The 22180-nt window shown below is 54.6% G+C and overlaps 2 protein-coding genes across 4 annotated transcripts; one reads left to right on the top strand and one right to left on the bottom strand.

The window, feature by feature from the left end:
* Window positions 1-621: 621 nt before the first annotated feature.
* On the bottom strand, window positions 622-3452 carry rabac1 (Rab acceptor 1 (prenylated)). The gene is made up of 5 exons (XM_015336402.2): window positions 3323-3452; window positions 2188-2400; window positions 1552-1649; window positions 886-987; window positions 622-797 (listed from the first exon to the last, which is right to left on the bottom strand). The coding sequence occupies exons 1-5, from the start codon at window positions 3391-3393 to the stop codon at window positions 709-711; spliced, it is 573 nt and encodes a 190-aa protein (XP_015191888.1). The 5' UTR covers window positions 3394-3452; the 3' UTR covers window positions 622-708.
* A 1422-nt stretch (window positions 3453-4874) lies between these two features.
* dedd1 (death effector domain-containing 1) lies at window positions 4875-15701 on the top strand. Of its 3 annotated transcripts, XM_069184875.1 has the most exons (7): window positions 4908-6394; window positions 7313-7453; window positions 7559-7702; window positions 9848-9993; window positions 10818-10956; window positions 13673-14093; window positions 14863-15701. In XM_069184875.1, the coding sequence occupies exons 1-7, from the start codon at window positions 5920-5922 to the stop codon at window positions 14867-14869; spliced, it is 1473 nt and encodes a 490-aa protein (XP_069040976.1). In that variant the 5' UTR covers window positions 4908-5919; the 3' UTR covers window positions 14870-15701. The 3 variants fall into 3 exon arrangements, with proteins under 3 accessions (XP_069040975.1, XP_069040976.1, XP_069040977.1); XM_069184874.1 differs by lacking the exons at window positions 13673-14093; window positions 14863-15701 and having other exon boundaries at window positions 4875-6394; window positions 10818-11442; XM_069184876.1 differs by lacking the exons at window positions 9848-9993; window positions 10818-10956 and having other exon boundaries at window positions 4922-6394.
* Window positions 15702-22180: the final 6479 nt, after the last annotated feature.

Here is a 22180-nt window from a genome sequence, read left to right as displayed (position 1 = left end):
GGCAAGACAAGTAGCCTAGACAATATTGCACCAACGATTAATATTAACTGATATACTGGAGAGGAGACAGGGCTCTCAGTCAGACTCCCAGTGCACAGCAGGCTGATCCATGCCTGGTTTTATATTGTGCATACTCAAGACTCGCAGAGCTCTGTAGTCTGGTCTTCCCTGGACCAGACAGCTATTCAGACATCTAAAGTAAAGCTGACCAACCCACTCCAGACCTGACTCCCAGTGCACAGCAGACTGATCTACTCCACTTGGGAGTCCCTTCTGTGCAAAAGGATCAGACTGCAGTGCACTGGGAGTCTGACTGACAGCCCTGTCACACCTGGAGCGGATCAGACTGCTGTGCACTGGGAGTCTGACTGACAGCACAGGAATAGATCAGACTGGCCAAAGGAAGGTTTCAGATTGCCAGCACTGCTCTGGGAAAAGGAGTCAGTGTGTCAGTGTGTGTGGGTTTGTCAGTGTGTCACCGTGTCCGTGTGTGTGGGTGTGTCGCTGTGTCAGCGTGTCACTACATCAGAGTGTCAGTCTGTCGGTGTGTCAGTCTGTCGGTATCAGCTTGTCAGTACTGTCAGTCAGTGCCTTGATAATAAATACAGACAGACAGGGAAATGCGTCGTCACAATGACTGAGTATTTGTGTGACAAAGAGGCAAGAGTAACTAGGGAAACAGGGTGAAGAGGAGCAGGAGGTCAGGGGTCAGACGGGTTCCATGGTGAGCTCCTCCAGGTCCCCGTTCTCCAGCTCACGGAAGGCTGCGTGAGACCCAATCACAGCCAGCGTTGCACCTGAGTGACAGGAGCAGGGACACGCCTCAGTACAGCGGCACAGGAAGGGGAGGAGCAGAGCAGAGGGAGGAGTCAGACAGGAACTCACCCAGCACCCAGAACACAGCTGCTCCTGCTCCAGCCAACCAGAACACAGGGAAGGACACAGCTCCTGCCAGGGCCAGCTGGTGTCCCCCAGTGACCTCCCTCCCTAGACAGAGAGAGAGTTCATCCAGACACACTGTACATTAACACTGCACTGAGAGAGGGGTTAATACAGACACACTGACTGGACACTCCAGTACATTAACACTGCACTGAGAGAGAGGGGTTAATACAGACACACTGACTGGACACTCCAGTTCATGAACACTGCACTGAGAGAGAGGGGTTAATACAGACACACTGACTGGACACTCCAGTACATTAACACTGCACTGAGAGAGAGGGGTTAATACAGACACACTGACTGGACACTCCAGTTCATGAACACTGCACTGAGAGAGAGAGGGGTTCATACAGACACACTGACTGGACACTCCAGTACATTAACACTGCACTGAGAGAGAGAGGGGTTCATACAGACACACTGACTGGACACTCCAGTACATTAACACTGCACTGAGAGAGAGAGGGGTTAATACAGACACACTGACTGGACACTCCAGTACATGAACACTGCACTGAGAGAGAGAGAGGGGTTAATACAGACACACTGACTGGACACTCCAGTACATGAACACTGCACTGCACAGGTGTAGACAGACGGACTCACCAAACAGCACCAGTTTCTTCTCCAGGCTCTTGAGGTGGATGACATAAAACGCGCCAACGAACACAGCCAGGGCCAGTAACAGCAACGGGGAGCTGATGCTGAGAGAGACAGGAGACAGAGCTGCTTCATTTCACTGCGACAGAGCGAGTGTTCAAAATCCTCAACTTCTGTCCATGCAGGGTCAGTGAACGCCTGAAACCTGTGACTTACGATCCCTCAGCATCAACTTGTGACCTGTGACCCTTGATCTGCAACGCCTTGGTAACCACCTGCAACCCCCGGCAGTGACCTGTGACCCATGACCCCCCGGCAGTGACCTGCCACCCGTGACCCTCCCCGGCAGTGACCTGCGACCCATGACCCCCCTCCAACAGTGACCTGCGACCCATGACCCCCCTCCAACAGTGACCTGCGACCCATTACCCCCCCCACCCCCAGGGCTGTGACCTGCGACCTGTGACCCCCCCGGCAGTGACCTGTGACCCATGACCCCCCTCCAGCAGTGACTTGCAACCCATGACCCCCCCCAGGGCTGTGACCTGCGACCTGTGACCCCACCCGGCAGTGACCTGTGACCCATGACCTCCCCCCCCCCCAGCAGTGACCCACGACCCGTGACCCCGCTGCTGGACTCACATGCAGTACAGGATGAGGCCGAGGAAGATGAAGGTGTAGTTGCTCTGGTAGGTGTCCAGGTTGCGGACGACTCTCTGGCACAGATCCCCGAAGTTGCGCGGCTTGGAGAACCGCCGCTGGTCCACAAACCCCGCCCACGGGCGCATGGCGGCGCGGCGCCGCTCCAGCCACTCCCGCGCCACGCCCCCGGACAGCCCCCGCGGCAGCCAGAGCCTGCGACACAGAGAGAGTGACCGCCTGCTGGAGCACACACTGACCCCACTGACACTGCCCACACTGACACTGAGCCTGTCACTGACCACACTGACACTGAGCCTGTCACTGACCCTGAGCCTGTCACTGACCCTGACACCACTGAGCCCACTGACACTGAGCCTGTCACTGACCCTGACCCCACTGACTACACTGACACTGAGCCTGTCACTGACCCCACTGACACTGAGCCTGTCACTGACCCTGACACCACTGACCACACTGACCCTGAGCCTGTCAGTGACCCCACTGACACTGACCCCACTGACACTGAGCCTGTCACTGACCCTGACACCACTGACCCTGAGCCTGTCACTGACCCTGACCCCACTGACCACACTGACCCTGAGCCTGTCACTGACCCCACTGACACTGACCCCACTGACACTGAGCCTGTCACTGACCACACTGACACTGAGCCTGTCACTGACCACACTGACACCACTGAGCCTGTCACTGACCCTGACACCACTGAGCCCACTGACACTGAGCCTGTCACTGACCACACTGACCCCACTGACACTGAGCCTGTCACTGACTCTGACACCACTGACCACACTGAGCCTAACACTGACCCCACTGACACTGAGCCTGTCACTGACCACACTGACCGTAACACTGACCCTGAGCCTGTCTTTGACCCTGAGCATGTCACTGACTGTACTGACCCTAACACTGACCTTTTACTGACCTTACCAACCCTGACACTGACCACACTGAACTGTCCCTACTAACCCTGACCCTGTCATTGACCCCACTGACACTGCACTGGCCCACACAGTGTAGAGACTCTCCAGGCTGGACTGGACTGACTGGACTGGGAGCTGGATTAGTGATTCACTGGGATTAAGAAAACAACAGCGTTTCCATGAAGGGAACTTACTTCCCGGCCAGTCCTCCTCCGGCCGGCTCTCCCGGTTCCCCGCTGAACACATCCCCCGTCTTTCCTGCCATCGCTGTCCCGCTGTCGGCTCTGCTGCTTCCCGGACAGCGCCAGGACAGAAGGACAAAAAACCAGCTTCATCCCCCTGGAACTCAACTGACGTACGAGGACGAATCAAACTGCCCCCTGCACCCCGCAGGGCCACACATTCCACGCGTGGGAGTGCGTGAGTGAGCTTCGGCGCGTTGCGTGCCAGCCTATAACGTCATCACCCAACCTACCAGAACAACGACGTCACTACATCCCTCTCTACGTCACTGTTCCAAACAAAACAAACAGTAAAGATGAGTTTAGAAAGTGAGTGAGATAATAATAATTATTATTATTATTAACACGTAAACGACGTGGTCTGTTCTCACCAGGACGGCGTTAATACCAATGGAGGACCGTGAATATTTTTTTCCAATTGGAAGGTTTTTCCCATTTTCGAGTGAGCCAGGTTTTCCAGCAGGAAGAACTGGAGACACTTCTTCCCATTAGCCCCGCGCACCGAACCAACAGCCGCAATTCGACACCGCTGCTCAATCCCCAGTCTGATCCCAAACAGTATTAAAAGGTTTGAAATAATTATATATGTCTCAGGAACTCCGAGACACTCACCCTCGGCGATGCTCTCTTTGTGTTCCGGCTCAGTTCCGGATGTGACGTGTCCCCGTAGGGCGGCCAACGAGCTGGCTATTTACCGTAAATCGCCTGATAGACGGGTAGCCGGAATTAGCTCTCGGCGCCTCCGTGTCTGCAGCACGGCGCGCAGGCCGGCTCTGTCAAACCCCCGTTGGCAAATGGGGTGCCTACACATCTATAGCTCAGGGTGCGAGCGCTGGTGCATTTCGCTCAGGAAGACTGTGAGAGACAGGTCAGCCCCAGTAGGGGTATCTGGACAGTGTGGGACCATAGAGGCTGCTTTGGTCAGGGGGTGCTGGTGGAGCACCTCACCACTATCTTCCCTCTGGACCAGAATTTCCAGCCCACTGGCCCAGTATGGTGAACAGGGACACCGTCCTTTACAAGGCACTGCCCTCGGGATGAGATCTTACCGTCGTGAAACGACAATTTGGGGCCACTGGTGCAGAATGACCGCTGTGCGTCTCCCACACACTCGGAGAACACCAGCGCTATGTAAACGCAAACCGTAGACTGTGGAGGAAACTGTGGAGGAACCCAAGTTGCGCGTCTGTGCTACATCAGTTATTACGGTAACTCGGTTTGGCAGCTCAGTGAGGGCGTCAACTTTTTGGTTGCTAGGCGACCGAGCAGCAGGCCCCTCTTCTGCACCCTAGCGGCCAGGCTCGGGATAGCGCCTCCGGCAGCCAAACAGAGCCCCGGATCCGCTTCATGCCAGCAGCGCTCTTAAGTAATAAAAATAATTCCTTACACTTATATAGTGCTTTTGTGGACACTCAAGTCAAAGCGCTTTACAGGTCATGGGGATCCCCTCCACCACCACCAGTGTGCAGCCCCACCTGGATGATGCGCCAGTCCGCTCCCCACACACCAGCTCTCAGTGGGGAGGAGAGCAGAGTGATGGAGCCAGTTCAGAGATAGCAACGCAAGTAACGCAACTTATCAAATCCTTAATCGAACAAAAGGATTGATTTTGAATATTGTGTTTTGTGCGCTCAGACACGTGTCACCACTGAGAAGCACAGGGTCCGGGCTCGATGGTAACCAGCCTGTACCAGCTCACAGCTCTAACGGCCTTTCCAGGTACGAACAGCTCGAGCTACACGCCGGGCAGAAATCAGGAAAAGGCTATCCGGACTTCCTGCTTCCAACTTCCTTCGCCGGCCATCGCGAGTCTCGCCCCTATCCACCTGTGAGCGAGCCTGTCAGGAAGACCTGTCCTCCTCCGTCTCCTGGGCGCCCGGGGGCAGGCTTCCTCTCCCAACATGGCGACTCTCGGCGTCGGCAGATCACGTGCGGCAGACCCTCCTCTCCCATTGGCCGGTGCCTCGGTGATGGCGGCCGCTCGGCGAGGGGCGGTCGCGCATGCGCGCAGCTGCTTCTGGAAGCTGCTAGAAGCGGACGAGTCGCGAGAGAGAGCGGACAGGGTTTGTGCAGCCCGGACACTAGACGAGCTTTGAACTTGCCAGCGCACAGCCAGCCGCCCGGATCCCGGCCCGGTTCCGACCCGCACCGCAGCAGAGCGCTTGTGACACAGGTCCGGCCGGAGCGGTCACTCTGCGGACAGCCGCCGCTGGCCGGAGCCCCGGGACGGGCGCAGCAGAGGGGAGACGGATCTGGAGACCGCTTGTCACGGGTGGGGGAGGCGAGACACGACGGGACAGCTGGGGTAGACTCGCCTCTGTGTCGCGGAAACACACACACACACACCTCCAACCCACCCGCACCTCTTCCGCGAGCTCGTGACGTCACCGCAGGGGCCAGCCGGAGAGGAGGGGCGCACGTGGGCTTACATAACGCCTGCACGTGACCCGGGTTGTTTGTCAACAGCGCGGCCGGCCCGCCCTGCGTGGACGCCCACGCCCACACCTCCGACCACACTCGCACCCACACCCAGGCCCGCCGGTTCGGCCATGCCCCCAGTCCCAGTCCCAGTCCCGGGCCCGGCCCCGGCCCGCCGGCCGCTGTGGTGGGACGAGACGGAGTGCCTGACCTACTACGGCATGCAGTCCCTGCACGAGCTCTTCGAGGTGGTGGGCTCGCAGCTCACGGACACGGACGTGGACGTGCTGTCCTTCCTGCTGGACGAGACCTGCCCCGCCGCCCACCCGCTGCACCCGGCCGGCTGGACCCCGGACCCGGCCGCCGACGAGCCCGAGCCCCGGGCCGGCCCCCGCCTGCTGGAGGCCTGGCGCCGCCTGCGGCCCCGCGGCTCGCCCGCGCCGCTCGCCGCCCGCCACCGCCCCAAGTGCGGCGTGGAGCTGCTGCTGGAGCTGGAGCGGCGCGGCTACTGCAGCGAGTCCCGCCTGGGGCCCCTGCTGGAGCTGCTGCGCGTCCTGACCCGCCACGACCTGCTGCCCTTCGTCAGCCGCAAGAAGAGGAGGACGGGTGAGGCCTGTACCCCCTTTCTGTGTGTGCACCCCAACCCCCCAGTCAGTGTGTCTGTATTAACCCCTCTCTCTCTCAGTGCAGTGTTAATGTACTGGAGTGTCCAGTCAGTGTGTCTGTATGAACCCCTCTCTCTCTCAGTGCAGTGTTAATGTACTGGAGTGTCCAGTCAGTGTGTCTGTATTAACCCCTCTCTCTCTCAGTGCAGTGTTCATGTACTGGAGTGTCCAGTCAGTGTGTCTGTATTAACCCCTCTCTCTCTCAGTGCAGTGTTCATGTACTGGAGTGTCCAGTCAGTGTGTCTGTATTAACCCCTCTCTCTCTCAGTGCAGTGTTCATGTACTGGAGTGTCCAGTCAGTGTGTCTGTATGAACCCCTCTCTCTCTCAGTGCAGTGTTAATGTACTGGAGTGTCCAGTCAGTGTGTCTGTATTAACCCCTCTCTCTCTGTGCAGTGTTAATGTACTGGAGTGTCCAGTCAGTGTGTCTGTATTAACCCCTCTCTCTCTCAGTGCAGTGTTAATGTACTGGAGTGTCCAGTCAGTGTGTCTGTATTAGCCCCTCTCTCTCTCAGTGCAGTGTTAATGTACTGGAGTGTCCAGTCAGTGTGTCTGTATTAACCCCTCTCTCTCTCAGTGCAGTGTTAATGTACTGGAGTGTCCAGTCAGTGTGTCTGTATGAACCCCTCTCTCTCAGTGCAGTGTTAATGTACTGGAGTGTCCAGTCAGTGTGTCTGTATTAACCCCTCTCTATCTCAGTGCAGTGTTAATGTACTGGAGTGTCCAGTCAGTGTGTCTGTATTAACCCCTCTCTCTCTCAGTGCAGTGTTAATGTACTGGAGTGTCCAGTCAGTGTGTCTGTATTAACCCTCTCTCTCTCTCTCTCTCTCTCTCTCTCTCTCTCTCTCTCTCTCTCTCAGTGTCCCCGGAGCGTGTCAGCGCAGTCCCGGTATTGGGGTACGGGGGTGAAGCGTCAGTGAGCTCCTCCCAGCGGCCAGAGAAGGACTGTGGTGGACAGACAGACCTTCCTCCGGTCTGCGCCGGGGCCCAGTGGAGTGCGGGTGAGTGGGGCGCACCGAGTGGGGGTCCTGTCCTGTGGTCTGTGGGGGGGTGTGAGCAGATGGGTCTCCAGAGCCTGACCCGCCCGTCTCTCTCTCTCTCCCCAGGCGTCGAGTCGTCCAGGCCGAGCCCCAGCCCTCAGAAGCGCGGCCGGGGTCGGAGACGCAGGGGGGGCGGCGCCGCCCCGGAGAGGCCCGGTCCAGCCCAGGGGGGCCCGCGGCCGGGGCAGCAGCGCGAGCGTGTGACCTGCGGTAAGAGCCCCGCGCGTGTCCGCCCGCCTGCCCGTCAGCCCCCCTCCTCCCCTCGTGCGTCCTCAGACACTCCGCCAGCCCGCGCCACGGCTCGGGTTCGGGGTTTCCAGGGCGGGGTCAGGTGACCGTCGGCACCTGGGGGGTGTGGGCCAGTTAAGTCACTTTAATTTAGTCAACGATGCTGCTCCGCCCCGGGCCGCTCTGCGTCTCTCCTGGCCCAGACGGGTCCCGCAGCTCAGTGACGACCCATCTGCGTCTGTCCCTGCTTCTCCTGGCCCAGAGGGCCCCGCCGCTCGGTTCCGGACCCCTCTGTGTCTCTCATGGCCCAGACAGGCCCCGCCGCTCGGGTTTCGAACTGCTCTGCGTCTGTCCCCGTCTCTCCTGGTCCAGACAGGTTCCGGGCACCTCTGTGTCTCTCCTGACCCAGATGGGCCCCGATGCTCGGTTCTGGACCCCTCTGTGTCTCTCCTGGTCCAGACGGGCCCCGCCGCTCGGTTCCGGACCCCTCTGTGTCTCTCCTGACACAGACGGGCCCCGCCGCTCGGTTCCGGACCCCTCTATATCTCTCCTGGCCCAGATGGGCCACGACGCTCGGTTCCGGACCCCTCTGTGTCTCTCCTGGCCCAGATGGGCCACGACGCTCGGTTCCGGACCCCTCTGTGTCTCTCCTGACCCAGACGGGCCCCGACGCTCGGTTCTGGACCCCTCTGTGTCTCTCCTGGTCCAGCCGGGCCCCGATGCTTGGTTCTGGACCCCTCTGTGTCTCTCCTGACCCAGACGGGCCCCGACGCTCGGTTCTGGACCCCTCTGTGTCTCTCCTGGTCCAGCCGGGCCCCGATGTTCGGTTCTGGACCCCTCTGTGTCTCTCCTGGTCCAGACGGGCCCCAATGCTCGGTTCCGGACCCCTCTGCAGTGACACCCCGGGCTCCTGGGACTCCTGCTGCAGTTCCCCTGGGCGTCTGCAGGGGGCAGTCCTGCCTGTTCCCCAGCCCTGTCCCGATACGCACATCTGCCGTCTTGCGCCCCTTCGTGTGCTCGAGTGTGAGGTCTCGGGGTGTCACAGGGGTGCTCACGGGCGCCCCTCTCTGAACCCCGCGTGGGAGCGGCTCCGCTGAAGGGGGTCACCCCCCCCCCCCGGTTCCTGGCGGAATGGGGGCTTTTCAGAGCCGAGAGTCGGGATGGAGAATAAAATATTAACGCGTTGCTCAAGTTGAACTTTTTTACAGTTTTCAGACTCATCTTATGTAAAAAAAAGAAAACAATTATCAGGATTCATGCTGTCGGTAGTCTAGGTTTTAATAGAAAGCCTTTATTTAGTCGCCCTGTTTCGACTGATCCGTTGACCTGCTGCGTATTTTGTACACGGAAAGACCAAAGTATTTAATACTACAAAGCAGTGAGGTGTTGGAGAGTTCCCCTTATTCAGCTGACCTTGAAACGTACGCGTTGCGGTCCTTGTACCGGGACAGATGAGATGAGCTGTGTTTAATAGAACAGAGCTCTGGGAGGGAAAGCGTTTTTCCTGGGGTGGCTGTGCCCGGGGTGAGTCCGGCCTGGTGTGTTGCTGCCTGTGCGTAGGGGCACTGCCAGGGCAGAACGAAAAATTATTTCCAAGAGAATCTGCCGACTTGCGCTTATCGGCCGGGAAAGAGGCCTCAGGGGCAGGGCAGGGCAGCGTTTCTCCCGCTGATGACGCCCCTCGCACCCTTGATCGCTCGAGGTCTGCTCTTCTACTGGCGCTGCAGTACAGCAGTGCGGGCTGGGAGGAGGGGCTCAGGGCCACGACTGGGGGACACGGCGTCCGTGTGCGAGTGTGTGTCAGAGTCGGGGGGGTCTCCCGCCTCCCCCAGAGCCCAGCCCACCAGTCCGAGGTGTCCTCATGTGCGGTTCACACCCAGTCCCCCCGCCCCGCGACCCACGACCCCCGGGGTCTCCGTCAGGACCCCCTCTTCCTCCTCCACCTCCTCCGCCTCCGGCGCACCCCCACCGGAGCCCAGGGGCGGCCGGCCCGGGTTCTGCCGCTGTGTTGCTGGTTGTTTGGATGGGGAGAGAAGCCGGCCCAGCGCCGCTGCAGGTCCGCAGGCTGCCTCTCTCTCCCCATGTGTGATCTGACTGTGCTCACGTCTTCTCTCCTGATCGTTATAGTGCAAGAGCCGAGCGACGCACAGACAACAGACTCGCAGTGCGCTTCCCCCCTGCCCTCTCGACCCCCCCGCCCTCCCCCTCCTCTCTCTGCCTCCCCTGAGGAAGCAGCACTGCGAGTCTCCTTCTGTCCCACACTGCCTCCTCTGGTAGGTTCCTGAATACTGGTCTAGATCATGTCAGTGTCAACACCAGCACCGTCCAGTCCAGCCTGGAGAGTCTCAGAGTGTCAGTGCGCGTCTGGTTATAATCCCAGTGAATCACTAATCCAGCTCCAAGTCCAGTCAGTCCAGTCCAGCCTGGAGAGTCTCAGGGTGTCAGTGTTAGTCTGGTTATAATATCGGTTGATAACTAATCCAGCTCCCAGTCCAGTCAGTCCAGTCCAGCCTGGAGACTCTCAGGCTGCTCTGTCAGTGAGTCTGGTTATAATCCCAGTGAATCACTAGTCCAGCTCCCAGTCCAGTCAGTCCAGTCCAGCCTGCAGACTCTCAGACTGCTCTGTCAATGTGAGTCTGATTATAATCCCAGTGAATCACTAATCCAGCTCCCAGTCCAGTCAGACCAGTCCAGCCTGGAGAGTCTCAGACTGCTCTGTCAGTGTCAGTGAGTCTGATTATAATCCCAGTGAATCACTAGTCCAGCTCCCAGTCCAGTCAGTCCAGTCCAGTCCAGCCTGGAGACTCTCAGACTACTCTGTCAGCGTCAGTGAGTCTGATTATAATCCCAGTGAATCACTAATCCAGCTCCCAGTCCAGTCCAGCCTGGGATGGTTCTTGTCCGTAGACTTGACTGACACAGCACAGCCCTCAGATGAGCTCAGGCGCGCTGCAGGATAAGAGTGTAAATCTGCAACACAGGGAAGCAAAGGTCAGGAACGCAGCAGGGAGAGTCTCGGCAGCACTGTCCGCGCAGTGAGTTTAGGAGCTGTGCCAATGAAACTGTGATGAATTGACTAAGCGTTTAATCCCATCAGGTCTCCAAGGGACAGAGACTCGAGTCACGTAGAGAGAGAGACTGGGTTCAGTCTGTCTTTCTGTCTGTCCGTCCATCTCTGAGAAAGAAAGCACACAGTGGCCTCTTGCTCGCTCGCTCTCAGTCAGCCCGTCGCCAAGGTAACAAAAAGGAACTGCATTTTGTGTGGAGCTCTGCTGTGCAGAGGTACTGTGCTCAAAGAAACTGTGCCCGTTGTGTGCTGACGTGTCCTAGAGACCGGGCCTATTTTGTGCGGGACCTTGCTCAAGACTGGCCCGAAGCAGGTATATCTGAATGTGGTCAGGCTGTCCCAGCTGTCCGATCTGTTCTCCGAACTGTTCTCAAAGCTGTGCTCCAACTGGTCTCAAAACAAAACCCAAAACGACAAAAAAGAAAGAAAAAAAAAACAGTTCTCCAAAAAGTGGCCTCAGCGTTCAGTTTTGAGTTCTCTGAGCCTGAAGCCCATCTCGGAGCTTCCCCAGACTTCCCAGAACTGTGCGGAAAGGGTTGCGCACAGGCTGTCCTCCGTGTTGGGGCCCAGAGTGCTCTGGAGCCGGTGCTCGGAATGATCCCAGAAAGCTCTTGCCCAGAGGGATTTCAGAAATCGCTCCCAAATTCCTAAAAAAACAAACAAACAAAAAAAAAAAAGACTGTGCTCAAAATGGCCTCGAGTCTTTGCAAGGGGTTGTGCTCAAGTCTTACTGAACTTTTCCTCCGACCTGGGCCCAAACTGTTCTGGAATTGTGTGCTCTGAGTGGGGCCCAGTGTTCTGAAAATGGTCACCAGTTCATAGCCCAGGGGTGCGAACAGTGCGATTACAGTCCATGGGGTCACAATGGTACCAGACCGTGAATCTGTGTTAGTCTGTTCTGCTGCTCTGACATACGCATGCTCTTCTTGTTGCTGTTTCTCTGAAAGCTGCCTCTGTCTGGGGGCTCAGGAAACGGGGGGACCCTCAGGTTACAGGTTCAGTCTGTTCTGGTCATTGATGCCTCTGCTCTTCTCACACAGATACCTTCAGCCTCCAGGTCTGTCTCATTCATCTACTTTCACGCTCTTGCTGGAGAATGCCCTGTGTTTTGCAGAGATTTTTTGATAAAACTGAACTACTGTGAAAAAAGAATACCAAAGATTGGGGTGTTTTCATCTGAATTCCTTTAAAGGCAGATTTCTTTACAGTGCTGTTACAAATCCTAACTCTATAAGGGCTGTGTCTCTAGCTGTAACACTGACACGGGTCACAGCGTGACTCAGGAAGTTGTCAAGGGCACGCCTCAGTAACAGTCACTGCTGTTGCACACTCTCGGGTGTTGAGAGCCAGGCGATGTGTGGAGAGCAGTTTGCCCTGGGAAGAAACTCTTGAATTTATCCTGCCAGTTTCTCCTCTGTGCCCTTCTGCTGCATTCCTGAGTGAGGGAGCAGCTACCTAGGACCTCCTGTTCTTTGAGGAGTGTTCTTGGGGTCTTGCAGCTGTGCTTTTGGGGACCTCTTTTCCATCATTTGAAGTCTAGTCAGACTCTTTATTACTGAGGCAAATTGATTCCTTAATTCATGTTTTTCTTAATGCATCTCTCGCAGGCGTCCAACTATATTCCTCTCACAGGCATCCCACCGTGTGTCAGTGTGTGTGCGCGTGTGTCTCAGGCGTCCCACCGTGTGTCAGTGTGTGTGCGCGTGTCTCAGGCGTCCCACCGTGTGTCAGTGTGTGTGCGCGTGTCTCAGGCGTCCCACCGTGTGTCAGTGTGTGTGCGCGTGTCTCAGGCGTCCCACCGTGTGTCAGTGTGTGTGCGCGTGTCTCAGGCGTCCCACCGTGTGTCAGTGTGTGTGCGCGTGTCTCAGGCGTCCCACCGTGTGTCAGTGTGTGTGCGCGTGTCTCAGGCGTCCCACCGTGTGTCAGTGTGTGTGCGCGTGTCTCAGGCGTCCCACCGTGTGTCAGTGTGTGTGCGCGTGTCTCAGGCGTCCCACCGTGTGTCAGTGTGTGTGCGCGTGTCTCAGGCGTCCCACCGTGTGTCAGTGTGTGTGCGCGTGTCTCAGGCGTCCCACCGTGTGTCAGTGTGTGTGCGCGTGTCTCAGGCGTCCCACCGTGTGTCAGTGTGTGTGCGCGTGTCTCAGGCGTCCCACCGTGTGTCAGTGTGTGTGCGCGTGTCTCAGGCGTCCCACCGTGTGTCAGTGTGTGTGCGCGTGTCTCAGGCGTCCCACTGTGTGTCAGTGTGTGTGCGCGTGTCTCAGGCGTCCCACTGTGTGTCAGTGTGTGTGCGCGTGTCTCAGGCGTCCCACTGTGTGTCAGTGTGTGTGCGCGTGTCTCAGGCGTCCCACTGTGTGTCAGTGTGTGTGCGCGTGTCTCAGGCGTCCCACTGTGTGGGGAGAGGCTGGTGCTGGCCGGTGTCGGAGACAGACCTGCTGTGCGTTCGGCTCTTGCCTGTGCAGCGCAGCAGGGTCTCGGGAGATGAGAGAGTTGGAGAGTGGGACTATGGAAGGTGTGAGAGACGTCCCTAGACTGAGCTGCTCTCCAGGTGGACTGCCTGTGTGCGATAGTCCTGGGGAGCCATGCTGTGTGTCAGGCAGGGCTGTCTCTCTCTCCATCTCTCTCTCTCCCCTCCTTCCCTCCCTCCCTCTGGCCTGTAGCCTGTCCTCTGTGTAGCCTGTCCTCTCTCTGGTCTGGAGCCTGTCCTCTGTGTAGCCTGTCCTCGGTGCAGCTCTGACAGACGCCAAGTGAGATTCGTAGACGCCTGCGTGGGATAGGAGGGTGATGTTTAGGTTTGACAGGTATTGCTTCTTTAACGGGCGCTGACACTCATGCGTGAGGACACTGACCCCCCCCTCCCCCCCCCTCCTCTCTCTGTCTCGCGGTGGCAGATATCCGGCTGCGGGTGCGGGCGGAGTACTGCGAGCACGACGCGGCCCTGCGCAGCAGCGTGTCCTCGGACAAGCGCCAGCCGCTGGAGCGCCAGTTCGAGCTGTTCGGCCGCGCCAGCACGGTGCTGCGCTCCCGGGACCTGGGCTCCATCCTCTGCGACATCAAGTTCTCCGAGCTCGCCTACCTGGACGCCTTCTGGGCCGACTACCTCAGCGGCGCCCTGCTGGAGGCGCTCAAGGGCGTCTTCATCACCGACTCGCTGAAGCGCGCCGTGGGCCAGGAGGCCGTCCGGCTGCTGGTCAGCGTCGACCAGGACGACTACGAGGAGGGGCGGCGCCTCCTGCTGGAGGCGCAGAACGGCCCCTGCTGCCCTCTTGCCCCCGACGCGCCCCGGGCGCGCCAGACCCGCAGCGCGGCACGGTGAGCTTCCTGTCCCAGAGCAGTCTGGGATAGCCCCCACTCTGCCCCTCCCTCACCCCACCCCACAGCACAGCGAGCCTCCTGTCCCAGGGCGGTCTGGGATAGCCCCCACTCTGCCCCTCCCTCACCCCACCCCACAGCACAGCGAGCTTCCTGTCCCAGGGCGGTCTGGGATAGCCCCCACTCTGCCCCTCCCTCACCCCACAGCACAGCACAGCGAGCTTCCTGTCCCAGAGCAGTCTGGGATAGCCCCCACTCTGTCCCTCTCTGACTTCTCACTGAGTCGCCTCTTCTGTTGCATGTGCCTATGTAATACCACTGACAGCCAGGAGAGGGAAGGCTTTACCATGTTTTTAAACAGCAAATTTACAGTAACCATACAGCCCCTCTCTCTCAGTGCAGTGTTCATGTACTGGAGTGTCCAGTCAGTGTGTCTGTATTAACCCCTCTCTCTCTCAGTGCAGTGTTAATGTACTGTGGTGTCCAGTCAGTGTGTCTGTATGAACCCCTCTCTCTCTCAGTGCAGTGTTCATGTACTGGAGTGTCCAGTCAGTGTGTCTGTATGAACCCCTCTCTCTCTCAGTGCAGTGTTCATGTACTGGAGTGTCCAGTCAGTGTGTCTGTATGAACCCCTCTCTCTCAGTGCAGTGTTCATGTACTGGAGTGTCCAGTCAGTGTGTCTGTATGAACCCCTCTCTCTCTCAGTGCAGTGTTAATGTACTGGAGTGTCCAGTCAGTGTGTCTGTATTAACCCCTCTCTCTCTCTCAGGTCCTGATCCAGCTACAGTGGTCCCTGACAGCAGTGGGTGTCAGTGAGGCTGGAGATTCGAACCCTGAGCAGTTGACCTCACTGTGTACAGAACCTGGACTGACTGACACCCCTCACTGACCCGGAGTGATCCGGACAGCTGGACTAGACGAGGGGGGTGCTGAGGTGACCCAGTGCGCTGTGGACCTGCCAGACCTGGCCTCCTCCTGTTCCCCTCCTCCGGCGGCCAGTGTTGGGGCGCCCCCCCCTGGTTTTGTGGACAGTCCTTTCAGGGGTCTGAGTTATTTTTTGTTACCCCGGTCTTCTTGAGGGGAGACCAGGTCAGCCTGACCGAGAGAGCGTGAATCTGGGGTACCCCTTTCTTTTGGTGCAGTGTGTCCACAAGACCCTCCCCCCCAGCGATATGGGGGTCCCCCGCTCCCCATCCGTGCAAGAGTGCCTGTGTCCTGCTGGTTCCGGATCTCGGGGCTCCGAGGGGTGCCTGGGGCGCCTGTGACGCTGCCCGCTCGGCACGGGTCCGAGCCGCGGTGCTGTTCCTGGGTCTGTCTGGGGACTCCTTCGGGATCCCCCACTTGGAAGTCGTTCCAAGTCCCTCATCACGATTCCGAGCGACTCTTGCGCGAGGGGGACGCGCCGCTGGCGCCGCCCTGTGGGCCCCGGCGGGCGTGGCGGCGTGGGGCCGTCGCGCGGCGCTGCAGAGGAGCGAGCAGTCGCTCGGGACCAGGCTGTCCGGGGTGAGTCATGGCACGGGCGCTTGGGGAGTTCACTGCTTTTTCTAAACTGGTTTGATGTGTTTGTGTACATGAGAACAGGTTTCTAATAAAGGTTTGTCAAGAAAAGCTCCCGTGTTCGATATTCGTTCTTTTGAGTCCTGTGCTGTGATTGGTGGAGGGTGTGGGGGTGCCGGGCTGTGATTGGTGGAGGGTGTGGGGGTGCACTGTCGTGGTTGGTGGAGGGTGGAGTGGGTGCACTGTTGTGATTGGTGGAGGGTGTGGGGGTACCAGGCTGTGATTGGTGGAGGGTGTGGGGGTGCTGGGCTGTGATTGGTGGGGTTGTATGGTTCTGATGTGCAAAGGGGGATTGGAGGGGGGTGTGGGGGTGTCGAGCTGTGATTGGAGGAGGGTGTGGGGTTGCCTTGTCGTGATTGGAGGGGTGTGTGGGGGTGCTGGGCATTGATTGGTGGGGTTGTATGGTTCTGGTGTGCAAAGGGGGATTGGAGGGGGGTGTGGGGGTGTCGAGCTGTGATTGGAGGAGGGTGTGGGGTTGCCTTGTCGTGATTGGAGGGGTGTGTGGGGGTGCTGGGTCGTGATTGGTGGGGTTGTTCAGTTCTGGGGTTGTTCAGTAAAGGGGGATCTGTGGGTCTGTGGGAACAGAACTCCACCCCAGGCAGCACTAATTTGGCTGAGTGTGAGCTACTGCCTGCTGGCTGGGGAGTGTGGCATCCCCTCAAATCACACTCGCATCTGTGTGTGTTCAGCGTCTCTGTGTGTGTGTGTATCTATTATGTGTCAGCAGCATGTGTGTGTATATATATAGACTGGGTCTGTGTGTGTATACAGTGTGTATGTACAATGTGTGTGCTTTGTGTGTACACAGTGTGTGTGTGTGTAAGTACTGTAGATCTGTCTCTCCCTCCTCCTCCTCCTCCCCCTCTCTCCCCTGCCAGCGGCTCCATTGATCTCGCGGCGGTAATAGATTTGTTTCTGAGCCTCAATTAAAGCCTCGCGATTAACTCGCTTGTCGATACGGACACGCGCCTGGAGCCCCGTGGCGTCACGCGGTGACGTCACACCGCTGCCCCCGCGCCCGCCGCCCCTTGCAGACTCCCGCGCTCAAACTTCGCAAAACTTGTATTTCTGTTGCCCAGTCCAGGCGTCTGAGGGGTGTGTTTTGCTTTTGTTTTTCTGCTGGATTCCCCGGTTTGTCATTTACGTTCGTGTGGGTTTTGCAGGCTGTCGCTCAGTCCTGTTTGTGGCAAATCCATCACAGTTAACAGCTCTGTCGCTTTCTAATTATTTAATTGCTTACTTACTGTACATCTGAGTCTGTCTCCTCCAGTGTGTCTGTCGCTGTATCTCTTTTATCTGTGAGTGTCTTTCCTAATGTGTGTGTCTGTGTGAGCTTGTCTGTATCTGTGTTTCTGTCTGTGTGAGTGTGTGTTTCTGTCGGTATGTGTCTCTGCGTGTCTCCATGTGTTTCTGTATCTCAGTGTGCATCTCTACCGCTGTGTGTCTGCGTGTTTCTGTGTGTGTGTGTGTGTCTCTGTGTGTATTTCTGTTTCTCTGCGTGTGTCTCTGTGTGTGTTACTGTTTCTCTGTGTGTTTGTGTGTTTCTGTATTTCTGTGTGTGTCTGTGTGTGTGGATATTCTCCCTGCTCTCTGTGAAGCTGATCTCTGCAGTGCTGTCAGTCCGCCTGACCGCTGCCCGAGTTCCAGCGAGACTCCGCTGGTCGGCGCTCCAGACGGTGAGGACCGCGTGCTGGGGGGGGGTCGGTCGGTCGGTCTCGGGGAGGTTGTCGGGTCTCGAGCCCTCTCTGCTCTGGCTCGTGTGTGCGCGCGCGCATATCCACCCCCCCACACACACACCCGCCCCCCCCCTCTCTCTCTCTCTCTCTCTCTCTCTCTCTCTCTCTCTCTCTCTCTCTCTCTCTCTCCTCAGCACCAGCCGACGCCAGGTCGCCATGGAAACAGCTGAGCCTTCCAGGGAGAGAGGGAGGGATGAGGTGTGTGAGGAAAGAGGTGTGAGGGAGGGGGGGGGGTATTGTTATTACACGTGAACGCGCCCCCCCCCCGTACCCTCTTTCTCAATCCGTGCCCCCACCTCCTCCTCCTCCTCCTCCTCCCCGCTCTCCGCTCTCCGCTCCTCTCCGCTCTCTCAGGCAGGCAGCTGGCCGGCGCGCACGGCGGAGACGCGGCGCCCACGACCCACGCGCTGGTAATGTGCGATTTTTCTCTCGCTCTCCCCCCCCCGCCCGCCCCACCCCTCCGGCGGAGCCGCGCGCTTTGCAACTTCGCATATCGATGGGGTGCCTCCGCGGCGGCCCCCCCGCCCCCCGGCCCGCTCGCGCCGCAGCGCCGGGGCTTTTCCGGTATCGATCACAAAGGAATTAACGGCGAGACGAGACCCCCCCGCACCCCGCGCCCGCCCGCCCCCCCGGCTCTCCGCGAATCGCGCCGGCTGCCGGCTCGTCTGCATGTTGCGCTCGGCGGGTCTCATCTTCGCGGGAATATTTGATTTCCGAAGCCGCCCCCGCCTCTCGTGACCCGTTCCAGGGCCACGCGGGACGGGCCGGCCCGGGGTGATGGCTGGCGCGTGCGGCATTTTCCTTCCCCCCCAGAAGCTGCTCCTTCTCCCACCCGCACAGGCGGGTATCCGGTCCGAGAGACGGGCAGAGTGGGTGACCGGTCCACTCGCGGGTCCGGCAGCAGGTGTTTGTCTCGTGCTTCTGGTGTGCTCTGTGTGCGCTTCGGTTTGCGTGGGAGATGCGCGTTAGTGCTCAGTGGTTCCGTTCAGACTCGGGACCGAATCGGCCCAGCGCCTGGATGCGGGGACTGGAGCGCCCACGCGTGTCCGGGAGAGATGTGGTGAGCGGGATGTTCGAACTACTGCGCCTGGGACGCCGACGAGGGGTAATCGATGGGAACACCGAGTTAATTATTTCAAACATCAATTAGGCGCGTCCGGCCCGGGGTCTGCTTCTCTTGCTCGGTGTGACACACACACACACACACACACACACACACACACACACACACACACACACACGGTGTGTGTATCTCTGACTGTGTGCTTCTGTGCGGCTGACAGGGGAGTGGAGCCGGGTAGCAGACTGAACCCACAGGCTGACGCGCCACGTACCAGCACACTGCAGGACAGTTACACACCACAGACACACTGACCCACCATACACACACACACGGACACGCGAGGAAAAGGCACACGAGCCCCGTCCCCGCCGGCCCCGGAGAAGGATGCTGCGGCGGTGTGAGACGAGCGGGCCGCTCCGAGGCGAGGGCGCCGACAGTGTGTGAGCGGAGTCAGGCTGGAGGCGCCTCGCCCCCTGCAGCGGCAAGAACAGCAATTCAGAACGTCAATAACAAAACCGCAGGGTTCATCATCACAGAATTAGTGACAATAGTACAATTAACAGTATCAATAGGAGCAAAAACAATACCCATAGTAATAATAATAATAATCCAGTCTCGGCGCACAGCGGGAAGCGAACAGATAAAAACAGCGTGTCTTTTCCACTGCGGGACAGAAACACGGCCCCGCTCGCGCTGGAGCTCGCGCTCGCCGGGGCGCAGTGGGGCGCAGCTCGCGGGGAGGCCAGCTCGGGTCCAGGCGCCCGGTGTGTCCCGGTGTCCCAGTGTGTCCCGAGGGCTCGCCCTCCTGTCCGCCTGCAGCGCGTGAGAGCGGCCTCCGGATCCTCCTCCTCATCAGAGTCTGATCCGCCTGAAGAATAATAATAATAATATCAATAATAATAATAGATAGTGTTCGTTATACTATAGCGCCCTGTAAAGAGTATTAAAATAAAACGCTGGTGCTGTCAATGTTAGATCGCCGGTATCTACCACGCCTTGTAAATAATCTTTTAATAGAACAGACTGGTATTGCGCATCATATCTGCTTACAGTATATCACATCCGAAAACACTATTTAAATCATAAATAAATCTGACCCATCCTCAATCCCTATAGCGTCATGTAGATGCTATTGAAAAAAAAAAGAGACGGATACTGCACGTCCTGTGTATACTTACGTAATATCGTGTAAATGACTTGTACATCGTATGTACTTATCTCATCAAATAAGTCATATTTAGTTGACAGGAAACTGAAATTCTAAATTACATGCACTTCTGTCATGACATGCACAACAATATTTGAATAACATAAACTTGATACCGTACGTCATATATACTTATAACGCCGTGTAAATACAATTAATTTATACCACACAAATACGTACATATTTATACTTATACATAATAATTACTCGTCATGTAAATTATATTAAATTCGTAAAAATGGTATTGTCTTCATATATATATACTTGTATCGTCGTGGAAATGCGATATAAATTTAAAGGACCGGTTTCAAACATCGTAATACTAAATATTTCTAGAGCAGTAAGTCGATATTATACATAACATATATGGATATAATTAGTGAATATTTAGATAATAATAAGCCGATATTAGACATAATGTCATTTGTATTTTATATAATCGTGTAACTCATATTTAACTAACAGACTGAATTACGCATTATTAATACTTACGGAAACAAGTAAAATATTTAAATGGAACGATATTATGCATAAAGTGTAAACAAAACAGGTTGATATTTTACATTATACATACTGACAGCATGATTTAAATATGATTGCGATTACACAAAGCAGTATCGCACGTTATAAATGCTCATATAAAATAAATGGTATTTAAATTATAACGAGCCGACATTTTGCATGAAAAATAATAACATCATAATCGAGTAAATAATCCTGAAATGACCATTAACTGACATCATAAATCATGTATCACCTTTATCACCACGTAGTAAAAAATACGGAAATCACTTAAAATACTTACCTCGTGTACATATTTAAATAAAACAGCGATAAAATACATCATATGTACTAAAATTGTCATGTTAATATTTACATAAACCAGACTGATTTTGTACATCATATATACTAATATAAAAACAAAAATAAATAACAACAAACCGATATGAAACATCTTATATACTTAAATCATCCCGTAAATAATATTTTAATGGAACAGACCGATATTGGACATCCTATACGCGGATATCATAATATAAACAATATTTAAGTAACAATAAATAGATAAAATATATAAACAATAAAAAAAACATCATTTATACTTATATCATCATGTAAATGATATTTAAATTGAACAGACTGGTATTGTTCAGCATATATTCTAATATCATAATGTAAATAATCTTTAAACAATAATAAACCGATATAAAACATCACATACTGTATACTGATACCATCACTTAAAACGTATTAAATAAAAATAAACCGATTCGAAACACCATATATACTTAAATAATTCTATAAATAATATTTAAATGGAACAGACTGATATTGTACATCTTATACGCGAATATCATAATGTAAACAATATTTAAGTGACAATAAATAGATATAAAACATCATTTATACTTATATCATCATGTAAATTATATTTAAATTGAACAGACTGATCTTGTATATCATATATACGTATATAATCTTTTAAATAATATTTAAATAACCATAAACCGATATGAATCGTTATTTAAACGTATATCATGATGTATAAATAATATTTAAATAACAGTAAACGATATGAAACATCATATATATATTAATAGAATCGAGTAAATAATATTTACATGAAACAGACATATATCGTGCATCGTATATGCTAATATCATCACGTAAATAGTATTTAAATAACAATAAAACATCATATATACTTTAACCATCCTGGAAATAATTCTGTAAATAATATTTAACTGAAACAGACTGATAATGCTCTTCATATATATATATACTTAAATTGTCCTGTAAATAATATTTAAATGAAAATAAAAATTGTGTAAATAATATTTAACTGAAACAGATGTGCATTGTATCTCATATACACATACTTATATCATCATGTAAGTAATATTTAAATAACAATACGGTGATATGGAAAGGCATATATATTAATGTTGTCAATATTATTTAGTGTAAATACACACTAATTTCGCCCATGACGTTTTCAGGAATCAGTGTCATTGACGTTGTGTTCAGTTCAATCTTTCCGAGCTGCAATTCTTTTTCTTTGTTATTATTGGTGCTGGTGGTGGTGGATTTGTATCAATGATTAATAATGTTGTTTTATTGTGTTATTATTAAGGATTTGTTCTGCACAGGAATTATGTTTTTACACAGGAGTGTGATACTGTTTTTGTAAGTATTCTGTTTTGATGGGACAACATTTTAAGATAATAAATACACTGATAACATAATAATAATAATAATAATAATAATAATAATAATTATTATTATTATTATTAATATTATATACAGTGTTGGAAATTTGAGAAAATTGATTGTTGGTTAGAAGCATCAGTGATCAGAAAAAGCAATTTGGTTCAGTGTGAGAGAGAGGGAGTGTGTGTGTGTGTGAGTTTGTGTGTGTGAGAGAGAGGGAGTGTGTGTGTGTGAGAGTGTGTGTGTGTGACAGAGGGAGTGTGTGTGAATGAGTATGTGGGTGAGAGAGGGAGTGTGTGGGTGAGACTGTGTG

Source organism: Lepisosteus oculatus, chromosome 27 (genome assembly GCF_040954835.1).
Source record: "Lepisosteus oculatus isolate fLepOcu1 chromosome 27, fLepOcu1.hap2, whole genome shotgun sequence".
NCBI lineage: Eukaryota > Metazoa > Chordata > Actinopteri > Semionotiformes > Lepisosteidae > Lepisosteus > Lepisosteus oculatus.
Note: the sequence above shows the minus strand (reverse complement) of the source record. Positions and strands in the feature narration are given on the sequence as shown.

Bases quoted from the DNA above. Each gene is read 5' to 3' on its own strand.
- dedd1 (XM_069184874.1), top strand. From the start codon at position 5,920: ATGCCCCCAGTCCCAGTCCCAGTCCCGGGCCCGGCCCCGGCCCGCCGG. The intron at 6,395-7,312 runs GTGAGGCCTGTA...TCTCTCTCTCAG, and splicing joins CCGCAAGAAGAGGAGGACGG to TGTCCCCGGAGCGTGTCAGC. The intron at 7,454-7,558 runs GTGAGTGGGGCG...CTCTCTCCCCAG, and splicing joins CGGGGCCCAGTGGAGTGCGG to GCGTCGAGTCGTCCAGGCCG.
- rabac1 (XM_015336402.2), bottom strand. From the start codon at position 3,393: ATGGCAGGAAAGACGGGGGATGTGTTCAGCGGGGAACCGGGAGAGCCG. The intron at 988-1,551 runs GTGAGTCCGTCT...CTCTCTGTCTAG, and splicing joins GAAGAAACTGGTGCTGTTTG to GGAGGGAGGTCACTGGGGGA. The intron at 798-885 runs GTGAGTTCCTGT...CCTGTCACTCAG, and splicing joins AGCTGTGTTCTGGGTGCTGG to GTGCAACGCTGGCTGTGATT.